Below are 17,608 nucleotides of genomic sequence, written 5' to 3'. Positions count from 1 at the left end.
ATTCAACGGCGCTTGCTAGAGTCACTACGCATTTTGTCTTTACGAGCAAGTCTATCGCCCGCGCGGAGAAGAGCAGATCGGATATCCCCTTTTGGAAATGTTGAGATATCGTAGTAAACGGGTGAAATTTCCTGGGATAATATTAGAACTATTTCTTTCGCTTCAGAAGAAAAAAGAGCTTACCAAAAGCCATTCTGGTTTCACAGATGTGATTGTTCGAATGTAATTCTTGGTGGTGAGGACGAATTCGTTGTAGAGCACCCACTCGGCATCGTAACCCAGGACAGTACTTGGGTGCAAGAGCACGCTCTGGTTGTCCTTCACGGTGGTGTAGACGCTTTTCCCTGTGCTCTCCTTCTTGGCCACCTGCATGAAAAAGCCGGCAACCAAAGCTCGTCGAATGTTCTCGTAGTACTTCTTGTCGTCAAACGGAGTAGAGATGAGTTCGACTTCCTCGCGTTCCATGATACGCAACAACTGAAGTCGCACATTGTCTGCAGATTGTAGAGCACGGAGGGACAGGAAGTGATCGTGGCACCATTGCTTCGGGTTTGCTTGCGCCTCGGGGCCCTTGAACGCGTGGTATACGTTTAGCAACGTCAAATGATCACCATCCGGATGGGCAAACAGGTTCTTCATCTCATCTGCTCGCTTCCGCTGAGCATGCGGTCGTGTAAATACCTGTGGAACCGAAAGAAGGGCGGTGATAGACAAGATTTCGTTAGAGCAGTAGAACTCCGGTGATGTTGCCAGCATTACGGCAAGCGCTGGGTCGAGGGGGAATTCAGATGCCAGGCGTCCCAATTGGGTCAGATCTCCATTGTCATCAAGACAGGCTAGGTAATTGAGTTCTTCCAAGGCTCTCATTAGTGTTTCTGGTGCAGGAGGATCCATTAGGTCGAAGTGAACCAGATCGTCAATGCCCAGTTTCTTCAGTTCCAAGACGGTAGAAGACAAGTTCGATCGGAGAATCTCAGGATAAGTTTGGTCGATAAGTTCCTTCTTAAAAGCAGCCTCAGTGTATAGACGAAAGCATTTTCCAGGGCGGGTACGGCCAGCACGGCCAGCACGCTGCTGAGCAGACGCTTTTGATATTGGTGACACGAGCAGGGATTCGACCCGAATACGAGGGTTATAAACTTTCTGTTTGGAAAACCCAGGATCCACGACATAAACAATACCATCAATGGTGAGTGACGTCTCAGCAATGTTTGTCGACACGATACACTTGCGACCAGCACGAGCACCGGGTTTGCGTGGGCCCGGAGCTGGCTCGAAGATGCGTTGCTGCATATGTGGAGGCAGGCTGCCATACAATGGATAGACCTTCATTGGGCCGGCATCGGCCTCTCTCACCATTTCCTCCGACTCCAGTGAGATCTTTCTAACAGCATCTTCAATCTCTTCTTCACCCGTTAAAAACAATAGGATGTCTCCATCCGGCTCCGTTGCGTGGATTTGCAGTACAGTGCGAATTGCCGCTTCAACATAATCCTGCTCTGGTTCAGGGGTATAGAAAATCTCCACGGGGTGAGTTCTTCCTGGGACAGCCAGCAACGGGGCATCGCTAAAGTAACGCTGAAACTTCTGTGCATCGAGAGTGGCAGACATGATGATGATCTTCAAATCGGGTCGGCGCAGAACCACCTCCTTCAGCAATCCCATAAGAATATCCGTAGACATTGTACGTTCATGAGCTTCGTCGAGGATGATTGTGCTATACCGCTGGAGGTTGTGGTCATTCATAGCTTCTCGGAGAAGCATTCCATCAGTCATGTATTTGAGAATAGTCTTCTGGCTAGTCATGTCCTCGAAACGAATGCTGTAACCAACTTCTTCGCCTAGCTTCACATCCATCTCAGCGGCAACACGCTCCGCCACAGACATGGCAGCAACTCGTCGTGGCTGGGTACACGCGACCATCTTGCGCTGGGATTGGGGAAGGTCATCGAATAGGACGAACTGAGGGATCTGCGTTGTTTTTCCTGAACCGGTTTCACCGACGAAAACAAGAATCTGAGATTCCTGGTACAGCTTCAAAAACTCGTTTCTAAAAGCAGTGGTTAGTAGAGAAAATAAAACGATAATCGAGAATTGCAAGGATGAACTTACCTCTGCGCATGAACCGGAAGGTTGCGTCGAGTTTTCAAGATCGACATATACGTGGAGGAAAACGGCCGACCATTGAAAGGGTTCAAATCTCCATCCTCGGCCTTCTGCGCAAGGGCAGCAGTTGTCTGGTGTCTCGTAAAGCCGGCGAATGGGCCATTTTGAGAGCTCCGGCTTCCATTTTCTTCGGGGTACATATGAGCCAGGTAGGGATTCGCGCGGGGATCCATTTCGGCCTTGTCGGTCTTCTGTCGCTTTGCGCGCGACCCGTCTTCTCTTCCAGATTGTCCGTCAACCATAGCTATGCGAGGAAGCAGGGTGGTGCTCAAAGGTCCGAGATACTCGACCGTTAGCGTGGGAGAAAAAAAAGTTCTGGATAAGAAAAAAGGCAGGATAGTCGGGATGCGCCACACCTGCTTATCTGGCTGACCGCCTGCCCGATCGGGAGCAGATCCAGGAACCCGTGCGGGAATTCTCCATATCAAACAATCACCCCTCTCTCCACCTAACTAACAAGACGCAGGGGCTCAACAACCACCTGGACCGTCATCCCATTTGTCAATTATTTCTCAAGGAGTGAGTACTTTGTGCCCTGCTGTTGCACGACGGAAACCAGGGCCCGAAACCCCCTTCATCCCTTCATAGCATTGAATATTATGTGTATTTATAACAAGGGTCTGCTTTCTACGTCTCGAGGCCTTCACTAATCGTGTTAATAGCATAATAAGTACCTGTTCAATATTTGACTCGGGGGGCCATCAACTAAGACTTTGCTTTGCGCACAACGCCGTAATATCTGCTGTTTGACTACATTTCATATCCACATTATTAGATGCCCAGGAAACTGGCAGTTTCTATCCAAAGCAGTCTCGATAGCTTGTTGCGGTCGTATTCACGCCCAATCTACACCCATTACATATCTATCACAGAAGTCCAAATCAGCGCGAGAGATGGAGACTGTCCCCGAAAGCGAGGAAATGGCCCAGCCTTTCTGCATTGGCCAGCATGAAACAAACCGGTTGGCACCTGTGACTCTTCGCTCAGTTCAATGTGCCCATGCAAGCAATGTATGTTCTGATTGCATTTATCGGTTGTATCTAGGAGTGGTTCTGACAGGTTTTAGTATGACATGCTGACAGCCTCCATAACAACATCTCAATTCCATTCTCGGGTCCTTTCTCTGCTTTCGTCCCATTTGTCTTCATTAGGCCCACCTGCTCGTGATGCAGTTGGAACTTATCATACTTCTCGCAATACGAAAATTCTCACTTTGCCCCCTCTGTCGGCTGTGGACACGTCTCTCACTCCGGATGAATCAACTAGCCAGGTGGTAGGAATCACCAGCTCTTGGATTGACATATGTTCTCCAGACCCTCTAATTGCAGACGTTTCTCGTCAAGTACTGATGCTAGAGGTTGCATATGCCGCGTTTTGTGGTATTAACTACTTGGTCATTCCGGGTCCTAGGCTGCATCACGGGGCGATTCACTCCGAAGGCTTGATGTATTACTCCCGGGCAGTGCAAGAAGCCTTGAGCCTTGCTCCTTACATTCAGATTCACATATGGATGAAAATGGTGGATAATCCAGAGGCGGAGGTCATTGCAATGGGCGAACTTGCCCCCTTTGCAAGGGAAGAGTTCTTAGCCCCTGATGGTGATATTTCCACAAAGATCGATCTTTTTGGAACTTGGGATGCTTGGGAAATAATTAGGACTACCTGCAAATACCACTCGAGACTCCTTATTGGTAAGCTACCTTCAACCTCAGGTTGATCACTCTATTAATGATATTTTTCTGTCTAGCTCTGGCTCTTCCGAAACAGCTTCCACCGATACAGGTTCAAACTAGATGGTTTTCAGAGCCTGTCCACCTTCTGACTATTGAAGGCGCATCGTTTATCAAGAATCAAAAAGGGTATCCGGTGCTTTCTAGGGCTCACCAAGCATTGATCTCTAGGTTCATGCGTTTGCGCACACCTCCTTGGATTCTTCTTTGTGATGTTGGCCCCGTCCCTGGTTTGGAAGATGATGACGAACTTCCGACTGGCGATTCTTCAACAGATAAATCGAACTTTCCCACTATTACGCAGGCAATGAGTCAAGGCAAGAAAAACCAAGATCCCACTCCCCACCTGTCATACATTAGAAACCTTCAACAACGGCAGCCTCCTCGAACTCCTATCGAACGGTTCGGCACTGGATACCAAGATTACCTACAAGCGCCGTTGCAACCATTGACTGTCAACTTAGAGAGTATCACCTATGAAGTGTTTGAAAAGGATCCAATCAAATATGCCTGGTATGAACGAGCAGTTGCCAAGGCGCTGAATGATTGGATGGAACAGAAGAAGCCTACATCGAGCCCAGACGGCAAAGTTGTCGTCGCTGTGGTGGGAGCTGGACGGGGTCCTTTGGTAACGCGTGCCCTGCGCGCAAGTGCAGAGACAGGTGTCAAAATTGAGATGTGGGTGGTCGAGAAAAATCCAAACGCTTTTGTCCTGCTCCAACGTCACAATGAAACTATCTGGAATGGTGCCGTCAACCTGGTCAAATCAGACATGCGCAGCTGGAAGGGCCCCCGTAGGGAGATACAGCCTCTGCAGTCACAAGTCCCAGTTGGAGAAACGCTGGGCCTCGATAACTCGCTACTCTCAGCAAGTACAGGGCAAGATGATGTTCCCGGTGAAATGAAGCATACGCCTGTTGACATTATCATTTCTGAATTGTTGGGTTCCTTCGGAGACAACGAGCTTTCTCCAGAGTGCTTGGACGGTGTTACGCACTTGTTAAATCCTGTGCATGGGATCTCAATCCCGGCGTCTTATTCAGCACATCTGACACCTATTGCCGCACCGAAGCTACATGCAGACATATCTTCTCAAAAGATATCCAACCCTGCTGCTCCAGAAACTCCTTATGTGGTTATGTTGCATGCAATAGACTATCTTTCAACAGCACCGGCTTCAGCATCAACAAGTCCACATGGCCATCTGAGCAGCAGCATAGGCAGTAACAGTGGAGCTGGTGCAAGGGGATCGACTTCAACACCGCCACCCGTTTTCGAACCACCCAGCCCTATCGTACACACTGCCTGGTCATTTTCCCATCACAACCCCAACATTCTCGTTCAGTCTACTTCTTCGTCGACGATAGCCAACGAGCATAATGCGCGCCAAACTCGCCTCTCCTTCCCTTGTCAAAACCGGGGATTTTGCCATGGATTGGGCGGTTACTTTGAAACCGTGCTATATGGTGATGTTGAACTGTCTACGAACCCAGTGACAATGGAAAATAAAAGTGATGGAATGATCAGCTGGTTCCCGATATTTTTCCCATTGAAGGTCAGTTCTTTTTTCTTTCGTTCTCCTTTTCTTTATTCTGTTTTTATTCGGTGGTTCATTAAGGGAATATGTAAAACTAACTGCGGCTGTATAGACACCTCTATTCGTCCCGGACAATGGCGAAGTGGTTGTTACCATGCTCCGTCAAACAGATAACCGGAAAGTATGGTATGAGTGGATGGTAGAAGTCTTCCGGCTAGAGCGCGTATCCAATTTCGCGGGCGTGTCTAGTCCTCACCGCAGCACCACTCCTGTAATGAGTGGTGCTAGAGTTGACTCTCCAGGACCGGGAAAACTTGAGAGAAAGGACAGTTACTACAACAATAATAACAGTAATGGGTATCGCCGGATTCGAGTCGGAATAAGTGAGATGCATTCAAGTATAAAGGAAGGATGCTTGATGTAATTGGGGCCCTTGGCCTTGACGGGACTTGGCTCGTTAACAAAAGTATTACGATTTGCACATTTTTTATTTTATGTTATTGTTACTCGTGAGACTCTCTCAGTTTTGAGCATTGGAATAATATTGATAACTTGGGGTAAATCGCACATACCAATTGATCAGTTGATATCAGTTAATGAGGACATTCACAATACACGTACCAGTCGCATCTAATATCAGTTGATACATGTATCTTGCATCTGGAGTGGTATTGACCGCTGTATATATTACACTTGAATTCTCTACGTGCACTACGTCAATTGATGGACCAATTGATAACCATACGTACGATGTCACCTAGGAATCCTTACGTAGGCAACACAAGTAGGATGCAAGTCTTGTAGTAAGTATAAAAGAAGAGGGAAAAAAAAAAACAACTTTTGAGGTTGGCTGGATCGATGGACGTACACGACCCAACAAAAATTCGACCTATATATGCAAACTCAACAAAATGCCAGAAATAATGTCAAGAACTCGAAGACGTCATATATATCATCCTTATTAGTTCAGGACACTGAGGTGATCAGCGGACTGCGATGTCTTGGAGGGATCCTGGGCCGCAGCTAATGGTGAAGGGCTTGGGGTAGGACCTTCAGTGAGACCTTTGCGAACTGCGAGAACCGAGTCGACAATTACGGCATCCATACCCTTGGCCACTTGGAGCTAATAGAGAGATTTATCGTTATTATTGGAGCGCACAATAAAAAAGGGATGGGAATGCTTACTCTGGCGTTTTCGGGATCGTTATTCAACACCCCGTACGACACGCACACAAGTCCAGATTCCTTCACCACACGTACGAGACGAGGGCAAAGTACGAATGGCTCCGCAGCTGAGACAACTCCCAAAAGGTTCCAGCGAGATGCGAAACGAATGGCTTCTTGGAGGCTGCTCGACCGAATATCAGCGATAGGACTGCAGCCAGCATCGGTCAAGAAGAGCACGGGAATGGACGGCTGCTTGAAAGATAAGAGCAGACAGATGTCTGGGTTGAAGCTGGAAAAAATCATGTTTCGCTCTCCACCAAGCTCATATACTTGGTTGAGAACTGTGTCAACGAAGGAGTTGAGCTCCACGGCATAGGTATCCATCTCCTCCTCCTCACTCTCGTAAAGCGAAGGGTACTCTAGTGGCCTAGTTAGGCTTGGACCTCATCACTTATTGATGTAAAGGGACTTACTCATTTCGATGTTGAAGCTGACCGACTCGGGGATTTTCTTGAAAAGGTCTTCCAGGGTAGCGAATGGAGCTTGGATGTGATTACCACGGGTATTTCCCTTATAACCCTTCGTCTTGAAATCACGAGTATGTTTCATCTTCTCGCTGAGCTCGGAAGCATCGGACTCGACGCCTCCGACTGACATTGAACGTTGGCGAGCGGCACCGTTTACAGTCCCACGAAACGGAATATCTGACTGCTTCGACGTAGCATTGCTCAGGTGAAGGAACTTGAAACTTGTTAGTTAAAATTCGGTAAGCCATAAGAAAAACATACTTGTTCCAAAGTCAGGGTATGGACTGGGGCATCAATTCCAGTCTCACTAACGAGGAAATCATGATAAATTACAGGAACGTGGTCCTTGGTAAGTTGTACATCTAGATCTCTTAGCACATTCACCGTGTTATAAAATAAACTTTCTTACCGAACTGCAACAGTTAGCAACGTCGAGAAAATATTTCTAGTTTGTATACTCACCTCAACATATGACGCACCCAAGCTAGCCGCAGCAATGAACGACTATATAAAAGAATTAGAATTAACGGAAGAAAATGGAAGCAAGAGGTCGTACCTGAATGGTATTTTCTCCCAACTGAAGAGAATTACGACTTGCAAAGTTCTTCCCCAGACCTTGGTAATGGTGTTAGAAAAATAAATAAGCGAGCAAGGGGGCACATCGAAAATTACCTCGGTGTCCTATCACCATGGGGGCGGTGACGGTTTTCCAATAAGTGTGGTTGTCGATAGCCATCTTCGGATGGCTAAATGGAGTAATTATAAGAAAGTTGAAGGTCAACGATCCAATAATATCGAGTGTGTTGGCAGCGATGATAGGGACAGTTAAATCGCCTTGCAAACTGATACGATTGGAACCGACATTGGGCCTGATACTAGAAAGTAGGGCTACCCCTCGTCCCACTATTTGATTGGTCGAACCGGCATACGTGGGAACGAGATCAAACAAGAGTTTCACGTTTGCGGTATCTTTGGAGTAGAACGTGATGGGTTCAGTGGAAACACTATCTTGGATTGGAAGGTCAATGATTTCCGGCTCCCCGTGGGCACCACTGGCAGACACAACAATAGAAAGTGCGGTATCGAGTTGCGTGGAATGGGCACTGGCAATTGGTATCTGGTCCAAATTCACGGCAGGCTTGGTTTTCCTAGTGTCCATTGTGCCTAAACTGACAAGAATCATACTCTCGTCGGTGAGATACCTATGTCCAAAAGTCTTAAGAGATTCAACAGCCCGTAACCCAGGACTCCCAGTGCCAGAATTTGAGTTGTTCGATTTGCGCTCCGCTAACGATGAAGAAGGAGGTGACGATGAGCTGGATGGTACAGGTATGGAAACCTCAGCCTCTGAGAGCTCCGGAGGCGGTGTCACTTCTGCGAGTAGTCTAGCAATATTTAGGTGGCCACGAAGTGCCGCGTGCTCTTTGGCTGTCCATCCCGAAGAGTCTGGCTTTTCAAGATCGGCACCCGCCTTGATGAGCAATTCGACGACCGCGAAAGAGCCGTCCACACAAGCAATGAACAAAGGCGTCCAAGAGTATGTCAGTTCAGACAACTCTGTGTCAGCCTTTTGGTGAACCGACCCCTCAAGTAGGATACGGGCACACTCATGATGATCGAAACGAGCGGCAACATGTAAAGCAGACTCGCCTTGTTCATCCTGAAAATTGATATCGACACCGGCTTCAACCAACAATTCGACGATGTCGACAAAATTAGCCTTCACTGCCATGGCCAAAACGGCGCTAGACTTTGCATGGTGCTTTCTGATAGTAGCCTTCTCTTCCGAGAGACCTTCTGACCAGTTCTCGGATTGAAGGAGAGCCTTGGTCGTCAAAGGATGTCCACCAACCACGCTAAGATGCAACGGAGCGCATCCTTCATAATCAAACCATTGTGGCCCATCGATACCGTCAGAAACATCGAACAAGTCCCATTTCTGGAGATGTTCGATAATTATCTCACACACTACCCTGAACCCATACTGGGCACCATAATGGAGAGGCGTTCGACCAGATAAATCTTTAGCTAAGAGGTCACGACGTTGATGGGGGCGCAGCTGCTCCAGCAGGTACTGCAAGGTGTTGACGGCCTCGTTGTCCTTTGTCAGTAGCTGGGGCTGATTTGCCTCCTTCACGACATTTCGTGGAGGCTGCAGGCTTGGAGCTGCAGCTGGTGTGATGTAGTTTGTCTCTACGGGAAACTCCAAAACACCAGTAGCCGACTGCTCCGAATCAGAAGTGGACTGGTTCCTGCCAATTGAAATGACGAGTCGATGAATGCAATTCCTTTTGTTGATATCGTCTTCGTCCTCAAGAGAATCGATCTTCCCTAGCAAAGCATCAATTGAGGACTTGGATCGGCAAGTGATGGCACGCTGTAGAAGATTCTTTAGTACCAAAGAGAAAACGGATTCTCCCTGTTCGTCGGCGGCAATTTTCAGGGTCTCAAGCAGCTCTAGTAACACATGAGTATCGTCCTTCCGGAGCGCCTCGTCGACGGCAATCAGCAAGCTTGGTGGTAGATTTAAAACAGGCCTAGACGTGACTCGTTTCAGCGACAAGACGGATGTGACAGAGCTAGCGTCATCGGGAACTGCGCGGTCCCCGAGCACAGAGAGCCATTCATTAATGGTGGTTGTAGCTTGTGTGAGCTGTGAGTTGGTGGCAAAAGGCGCCGGATCCACTTTCATAGCAAGATATCTCTTTTGCGCTTCAGCGCCCGGAACCCTTTTGTCCAGTTTCTTGGTGATTTTGATGAAGCCGCGGCGGTTAACTTCGCCATACCACTGTAGCTTGCGGAGCTGCCCGCGAAGCTCAAGTAAGGCGGTCATAAGGTCACCGGCATCTTCGGCATCGAGCTGTCGTCCGGCGGCCATGGAATGTCCAAATCGGTCCTCCAACAACTTCAGTCGGCGCGTGAAGTCTGCTAACTTCTTGTTATAGAAATGGTCTACATCTTCAAGATTCCGGTCAAGGGAGTAGAAGAAGCCTATTTGGGAGAAAGTCAGTTAGCGTTAGACTCATTGTTCGGGGGCTGCATCGAAAGAGACTAAACACAACTTACCCACAAGATCTGCAGTTTTATTTGCCTTTGCATCTTCGGAAGCAGCTTTGATGAGCTTCTTCAGCGCCTTGTAGTTGATATAGGAAGAGCTCCATTCGGGAACGACATTTCGGGGGAGATTGCGACCAAACTTCATTTTGGAAGATTGGTGCTTTCAATTGATGGGTGGGTGACTGCTTGCAGGTCGATTTCCAACGCGCAAAAATACCAATCAAAAGATGTTGAGTCAACTCAAGGGACGAAGTTAGACAAGATGACGCAGCCAAGAGTTATCGGTCAGCGGTCAATAATTGCCAAAGACGGCCCCGGCCAAGAAACCTCACTATCAAATCGGACAGCAACGCAAACGAATACGGACGAAAGGAAAAAGAAGTTGATTGGAGCACGAAGAATCCATGGGTACTGCTAATAGGTGGTCTGCATTATCAAAGTCGCGGAAATCACTCAGAATATGGACGAGTTGTCAATGCGAAGTAGAGATGGATTGGAGCTATTCTTCCGGGCCCGAATCGAACGAGTTCGGCGTTGGTATTTGAGTCACTGAAATGGCACACGATTCCAATGAGGCGACTGACAAAAGGAACAAGAGGACAGATGAAATAGCTAGGTGTAAGAGGGGCATAAAGGCGGTGATAACAAAAAAGGTGGTGATGACCGTCCCAATCAGGACTAGTGTAATAGAGACTGGCGACAAGTGGGTCTGCAACTTGCGGGTGACCAATTACGGAAAGCGCCGGCCAGGGCGCCCTGGAAAGCTCTGTGGCAAGGACCCAGCGGGCGGGGAAAGCGTGCCTTCCCTCGGCCGTATGATTTGTACCGTCATCCCTGTGTTAAGAGTGACACTGTAATAATAATAATTATTATTATTCCCAGGCGAGCGCAGGTGCCTATCAGAGGCTATTTTCTCGGCACATGCTGGCCCGGAATAATCGGTCGATCCTGTCTTGGCGAGTATGTACCTATCTATGTAGTATGACGTATCTTGTATACATGTACTTGAGCATATGTCGATGTATATCATCTACGGGCTCTTGTAATATTACTGTTTTGCAGCATCTGTACTCCTTTTTATAGAAACGGACCCGCACATCACATGATTGAGAGCAAAATCACATGACTGGAAGTGGGTAATAAAGTCACCTGACATATAGGCGCGCTAGTCCAGAAGAGGTAGTTAGGGTTTGCTTGTCTTGGGCCTTGACTCCTATTCTTTCAATAATCAAAGGAAGTAGGCATAGTTAGCAAAAGTCTATCACAAATTCAGCAACATATGAAACTGCTTGATTTATCTATCTAATTTTTTTATTTAAAAAAAAAGGGGTAATAGTCGCCCGTATGTACGCTAGGTTAAGACCCACCCATTCATGTAAATAATTAGAGAAACTAAATACTTTTGTGACCGCATAACTCAAATAAAATAAAAGACTATGATTTTGCTGCGAGGACTTCAAAAGACGTCCAAAGTGAACGAAGGCGTGGTAATAACATTTGAAGCCTAATGCGGTAATGATTTGGTGAGCATCAAACATTACCGTATTTGGAATTTCAATCCATGTCAGGTCAGAAGTTGTGGGTTGCATTATTTCGAAAAATAAAATTTGGCCGTGGTGGGTTAGGTTCGCTGTGTTACTAGTTTCAATGTTCCTCGTCTAGAATCTTTATCTGGTGATTTTCCCCGGTGATTCAATGTATGTAAGACTGGAAACCGAAACAGGCTCATAGCACCTAAAATATCATGTGGACTACATAATTGCCGTATGGTTCCGAGCACCGCATCAGTGAGGCATGGGATTGAAAATTATTGGTTCAAGGTCGGCTATTTACTCTTTAAAGATGGTCAATTGGTGACTGGGTTCTCTTGCAGCAAGACCAATCAAGAACATAACCTAATGGACCGAGTTTGGGGCGCGTTATTTTCTGCAGACATAGCGTGCAGAACATGGCAGATTTTAATTTCAACGAACTTACTATCCAATCCTAACATCAGTGCCCAAGAATGCATGCCCTCTAATAGGTGAGTGGCTTTATGGAACATTTGGAGTGTGCATGTATAGCCCGAAAGGCAACTGGACGATATCAATTGATTACGTTTTCTTCCAACGCCACATGCAGTCAACTGATATGCTAGCCTATTCATTGACACGCCAAATTATGGTGGGCTCTGCTTATCACTTGGTTGTTTTATCAGCCTGGATGTCAACCCATCGTCACCTAGTGCTACAAGCACTTCTCTAATCTAGTACCCTTCCGAAATATCGACATGGCCAGCTCTCCAGCATTTCAGCTTCTTAAAACCGACTTGTTAAGGATTGATCTTGGAACATTATCAAATGATGAAAGAATTGACATTAGCTATCGTCGTGCCTGTGCCATTTCTCGCGCGTGTGGTAAGATCAACTCAACAAGGGAAACGAGCGGGACATTAATTCAAATCAAGATTTCAAAGTCACAGACATCCTCAGCTTCAGTCCATAGTTCTGGAAACTTCACCAGGACCCTATTTGTTTGATTGATCTGGCAGCATTGACATTGATTACGATACAATACAATCTGGCCGCTGGAGCACTGGCTCCATTCGCCGAGGCCGATGAGGCTAAGAAGACGCTTCTTGGCCGAATACTAAAGTTCGATGTGTCGTAAGCTCGAGAAGACATGCTCAAACTAATTTATAAAGGTTGTTCTAATTCCTGTGTGAATGGATTAGTGCGCATTTTATGCTGACAGGCTGCTTCCCAGACGAGCCGGCTCTAAGCCGTTGGATCACTTAATCACAATATTCAGCCACATGAAATTACCTGCATCGACAGTCCTTGGATCAATACAACGACCACCCAATGAACGTGAAGGATTTTTTACGGCAATTCACCGTGTCAATGTAGGCACCCTAGCCGCTGCACTGATCCTGGTTACAGCGATGAAACGAGCAGTCTATGTGGCCGGAACGTATAGTTATCGACGGTTTATAGCAGATCCTCAAGGCAAGGATATGGCAATAATTTTGCTACGCACACAGAATCGTCCTATATTGCATGCGCTGGCTCAAACCGCTGTTTTTGAGGCCTATGCCCAAGATAGCATACAACGATTCTGCGACGAGAGCCTGATCCCGTCGGTCCGTAATGGGGCAGCAGTTACATTTAAAGCGTTGTTGGCCAAGACAAGTCAACAATGCTTCTCGTCTCTATCTAATCGATGTGGCGCAATGGGATTATATGAAATCAACCACATCATCGAAGCAGAACTTGAACTACGAGGCGCTGCAATTGCCGAAGGAGACACACTGGCCCTTAGCATCAGTATGTGCATGGCTAATCTACTGATCTTCTGACCGATTAATTGTACTTAACTTTGCAAATAGAGCTTGGTACCGAGGTACTTCTTCGGCTATCGGCTCGCATACGAAGCCGCCCTCAACGCCAGGGTTTCTTCAGAATTTCTGGAGTTGTTTACTGTCGGCGTGATATTGCAGGACATGAGCTGGTTTATGCAGCATCTAAAGCTTAGTCGCGAAGACATTTTTCAGCACGAAGCGCGTGCGCTCACTAAAACCTTGCCCACTTTAAAGAAACATCTCGCTGATCTTCATATTGAGCCTTACTGTACAGCTCCAATCCTGTCCCAGGACTCAATGGATTCTTTTGTTCACAGCTTGGAAACACGGGGAGAGTATGTAGCGGGTGATATTTCTCCAACCAATGCAAAGTTGTGATAGGTCGATATTCAATTGAAGTCCGTTTAATAATGTTCCTGTCTAGACATGTATTTTCAATATGTGCTGACAAGGGCTAGATAACATTGAAATAGGTATGCGGAAGTACACATGGAAATTAAATTGAACATTTGTGAAAACGGAAATAAATGGAGATACACGGTGATTCTACCTTGTTTGTATTCAAGATATCGTTTTTTCCGCGCTTACCATTCCAGACCTTGAGCTTTCGGCTTATCCGATGTATCCTTTTCCACACGCATTTCCGGTTCATCTATGTGAAATCCAGATTTCCCTCCGTTTCTAGTGTTGGATTTCGTAATATGGCGAAACACAGCGGCGCCGTATCTGTTGTACAAGGGCAAAACCCCTCCCTCTGCAAGAAGAGTTGCTTCTATATCTGAGTGCTGATAATGAAAAACCCTTTCGAGCCCATCAATTTGAACTGCTTTAAGCTCTCTATCAATGAGAATAACGGAATCTTCTTTGGTGTTGGCGTAGAATTCCTTATCTGTCAGTTGAATATTAAATAGACCCATGTTCAGCTGGTTCCGTTCGTCTGTATTTCTTTTATTAGACTCCTTCAATCTTGCCACTGGGCTCTCTTCCTTATTTTGTTTGCTTACAAATAAATGCAAAACTCTTAGCAATTACTGCTTCTATTCCGGCCCCAAGCAATGCTCTCACCGCATCTTCGCGTGATGATCCGCTGCCGAATCCATACTCGGCTACACTGCTAATGTATAAGATGATTGGAAATTTTTATAACAGGGCTAACTCACATTATTCGTGAACCGTTTTGTGCCTTCTCTCTGAACTCGGGGCGATAGTACTGGAAACAATGGCTGCCGAGGTCTGCGTTGTCGATTCCTGGCATAAACTCTGCGGGGATAATCGCATCTCTGGTCATTATTTTCACGTTAATACATGAAAGGGCCCGTGTTATAGGGTTAAGCTCAGAGATTCCGGAGCCTACTTACGTGTCGACATTTTCTGCGAAGCGCTGAACTTTTGAACGGATTAATGGTTGACCCTTGGATTTTTCATTTTTTGAAGGATTCCTGAGATTAAAACTCGATGAAGGGGCTCCAGTTATCTCCGGGGCTGGTTCTTGGGTCTCAGGCACAATGCTGGCACTGTACTTCCAGTGCATGACATATTTTTGAAACGTGTTTTTGTTAAGCCGCTCCCACAGAGGAGCAGGGTCAGTAACTGTCATGTTAAAGCTGGATGCTGCAACAACTGCTGCACAGGTGACATTCCCAAAGCTGCCCATTCCCATGCGATTGCGAAAATTCCGGTTTTGCGACGACAGCCAGACTTCCCCTTTGCCTGCAACATCAACGTCGTTGATGCCGACGCAGTAAGAGCATCCCGGGGCTCCGATGTCAAATTTTGCTTGCCTGTAGATCTCTAACAGTCCACGGCGTTCGAGATTCCGAATAATTTTTAGGCTGCCGGGAGTTACCCTTCTTTTGCCATGAGATACAGGCGTCGTGCCAGCTTTGAGGGCAGCATCAAGAATCAAGGCACCAACAATCAAATCTTCTTCAGTGGTGGTGCACGCACCGATAAAACAACCGTCCAGTTTCATTCCAATCTTCTCAGACACTGGAACTACGTTGTCCGGATTGGGATATAGAGCGATTGTCGACTTCACTCCAGAGAGATCAATGGTTCTTTGCTCGGCATATCTGCTTCCAGGGTCCGCTCGGAAATAAAGGCCTCCTCGATGTTGCGAGTGTCGTCTTTGTGCTATCCAAGCGGCGGTATTCTCATCCGCTTCAAAACATGATCCCATGCCTCCAAACTCGGTAGTCATGTTAGAAATGGCAAACCGCGCGTCCATAGACAACTCTTTAAGCCCAGGCCCACCGTATTCAACCGCACGCTGGAAAGCAATTGTATTCCGTTTGAATAGTCCAAGTATGTGCAAAATAACATCTTTGCCGCTAACACCGAATGGTAGTTTTCCGACAAAGTCGATCCTGCAGACCTCTGGAACTCGAAACCAAGTTTCACCTGTCACCATAGGTAAAACAACATCGGCAGCGCCGAATCCCACGGCGAATGCGCCCATGCTGCCTGAAGAGCAAGTATGCGAGTCGCTCCCTATTACAATCTGTCCTGGAAGTGCTCTTTCGCGTGTGAAATCTGTATGCATGATACTAGTGTTGGCCGGTAAGAAGTCAACTATTTTAGCTTCACGTTGAAACTCTTCTGCTTTTTCAATAAGCTTTCGTTGACGAGGTTGGTGATTAGTTCGCGGATCAACTGTGTGATCAACCGCGAGCCACAAACGGTCATTCCGATACAGCTGGGGCCGTTTCATTTGGTTGTATGTCTTTTCCATTCCAGCCCATAGAAGCTCAGATGTCAAGATCCAATCAACCTTGACACATATCATATCGCCGGGCTTTACCTCGGGTGCTTCAAGGCCAACACCATTATGTGTCATGATTTTCTCGATTACTCCCATAGGACGTCTATTTGTTACTGGAAAATGACGAATCGACCGAGAGGATGCAGCCTCGACAGAGTTCGCTGCTTGTAGGAAACCGTGAAGATGTTCCAAAAGCGTTTCCATAAACATTTCCGCTGTCGCTGATCCACCTATATCGGCTGTTCCCATATTTGACCCAATATGTTCGATCGGCTCCATGGTCTTTATAATCGCCCTTTTCAGGGATTCTGCTTCTTTGGCTAGCCCTAGAGTTTCGAGCATAAGGCAAACGGCATGAATAATGCCAAGGGGGTTAACAGGGCTTTCTTGTACTTGGGCTTGCAAAGGAGAAAAGACTCCTCGAGGCTTTCCTCCTTGGGAAGCCGAGACAGAGGCAGATGGGAGGATATAAGGACAATCAATGATCCCTGCGACTTGATTTGACACAACGTCCGAATTTGTCAAAATGACACCATTCAGGGTGGTTGGATTGTGGGACAGAACCGTGGCCGCATCAGTAATGGACATATAGCTCCCTTTGATTCCTGAAAACTTTGACTGCAAGGCATTTATAACAGTGTCTTTCCATGATGCGGTGATGTCGTCCGAATAAATGATATGGATTGGTCTCTCAGGTAAGGATTTCATTGAATATCCTGCAGCCAAGTGTACTGAAAAGTCGACCCTTTCTGTCCGGCCGGGCTCCTCATAGTCATCGTTCTTGATGCAAAAATCTTGTATCACAGTTATGTCTAGATTTTCCAAGATATCTGCCTTATACGAGCTCCTCCGTGCTAAGTCAGCGATTGGAAGCCGTACAGGTATGACCTTCGCTGCAAATTCAAGGTCTTTTTGGAAATGATTCTTCCATTTGTAGCCCTCGAGGTCAGTGGTGATGACTGCATCGGAATTGCGATATGTTTGTAGAGCCACTCCTGGGCCCGTTGCTGCGCCGTCTAATACGTGCTCGGAGATTTCAAAAATATCATTCTGGCGAATTCTTTGGATCAGGGATAAAACGCGTCTTGCATATGATATTAGTTCGACTCCGAGTGCATCGTTAACCGGAAAGAGGGCAATTTTGAAATTTTGAGGATCTTTGGTGACATGCATTTTTGAGTGTGTGTACCCTTAATGTGTGAATATCAATGAAGAGATGTTTTCTTTTGTCAAAGATAAATATTTATTCTTTCTTTTGCCTCTCCGATGTCGCATGCTGTGAGGGGTACGATTTGGGTCCTGGTAGTGAGAAGAAACGGCGTG

General features: G+C 46.8%; 5 protein-coding genes across 5 annotated transcripts; 2 read left to right on the top strand and 3 right to left on the bottom strand.

Moving 5' to 3' along the window:
- Window positions 1–2: 2 nt before the first annotated feature.
- TRUGW13939_05632 (uncharacterized protein) lies at window positions 3–2,408 on the bottom strand (the record flags this gene model as incomplete). Its single annotated transcript, XM_035488793.1, has 3 exons — window positions 3–131; window positions 184–2,050; window positions 2,113–2,408. 3 exons carry the CDS (start codon window positions 2,406–2,408, stop codon window positions 3–5), a joined length of 2,292 nt encoding a protein of 763 aa, XP_035344686.1.
- A 651-nt stretch (window positions 2,409–3,059) lies between these two features.
- On the top strand, window positions 3,060–5,857 carry TRUGW13939_05631 (uncharacterized protein; the record flags this gene model as incomplete). Its single annotated transcript, XM_035488792.1, has 4 exons — window positions 3,060–3,176; window positions 3,233–3,857; window positions 3,914–5,451; window positions 5,546–5,857. The coding sequence occupies 4 exons, from the start codon at window positions 3,060–3,062 to the stop codon at window positions 5,855–5,857; spliced, it is 2,592 nt and encodes an 863-aa protein (XP_035344685.1).
- Window positions 5,858–6,394: 537 nt separating this feature from the next.
- TRUGW13939_05630 (uncharacterized protein) lies at window positions 6,395–10,329 on the bottom strand (the record flags this gene model as incomplete). The annotated part of the gene is made up of 9 exons (XM_035488791.1): window positions 6,395–6,556; window positions 6,619–7,019; window positions 7,074–7,341; window positions 7,389–7,472; window positions 7,529–7,540; window positions 7,590–7,631; window positions 7,684–7,742; window positions 7,800–10,118; window positions 10,194–10,329. The coding sequence occupies 9 exons, from the start codon at window positions 10,327–10,329 to the stop codon at window positions 6,395–6,397; spliced, it is 3,483 nt and encodes a 1,160-aa protein (XP_035344684.1).
- A 2,124-nt stretch (window positions 10,330–12,453) lies between these two features.
- On the top strand, window positions 12,454–13,521 carry TRUGW13939_05629 (uncharacterized protein; the record flags this gene model as incomplete). Its single annotated transcript, XM_035488790.1, has 4 exons — window positions 12,454–12,580; window positions 12,631–12,660; window positions 12,715–12,829; window positions 12,918–13,521. 4 exons carry the CDS (start codon window positions 12,454–12,456, stop codon window positions 13,519–13,521), a joined length of 876 nt encoding a protein of 291 aa, XP_035344683.1.
- A 587-nt stretch (window positions 13,522–14,108) lies between these two features.
- TRUGW13939_05628 (uncharacterized protein) lies at window positions 14,109–17,458 on the bottom strand (the record flags this gene model as incomplete). Its single annotated transcript, XM_035488789.1, has 4 exons — window positions 14,109–14,461; window positions 14,529–14,635; window positions 14,685–14,804; window positions 14,883–17,458. The coding sequence occupies 4 exons, from the start codon at window positions 17,456–17,458 to the stop codon at window positions 14,109–14,111; spliced, it is 3,156 nt and encodes a 1,051-aa protein (XP_035344682.1).
- Between the last annotated feature and the right edge of the window lie 150 nt (window positions 17,459–17,608).

The sequence above is a fragment of the Talaromyces rugulosus genome, chromosome III, assembly GCF_013368755.1.
Source record: "Talaromyces rugulosus chromosome III, complete sequence".
Classification (NCBI taxonomy): Eukaryota; Fungi; Ascomycota; class Eurotiomycetes; order Eurotiales; family Trichocomaceae; genus Talaromyces; species Talaromyces rugulosus.
The sequence above is the reverse complement of the archived record's forward strand: the minus strand, read 5'-3'. Positions and strand labels throughout refer to the sequence as shown.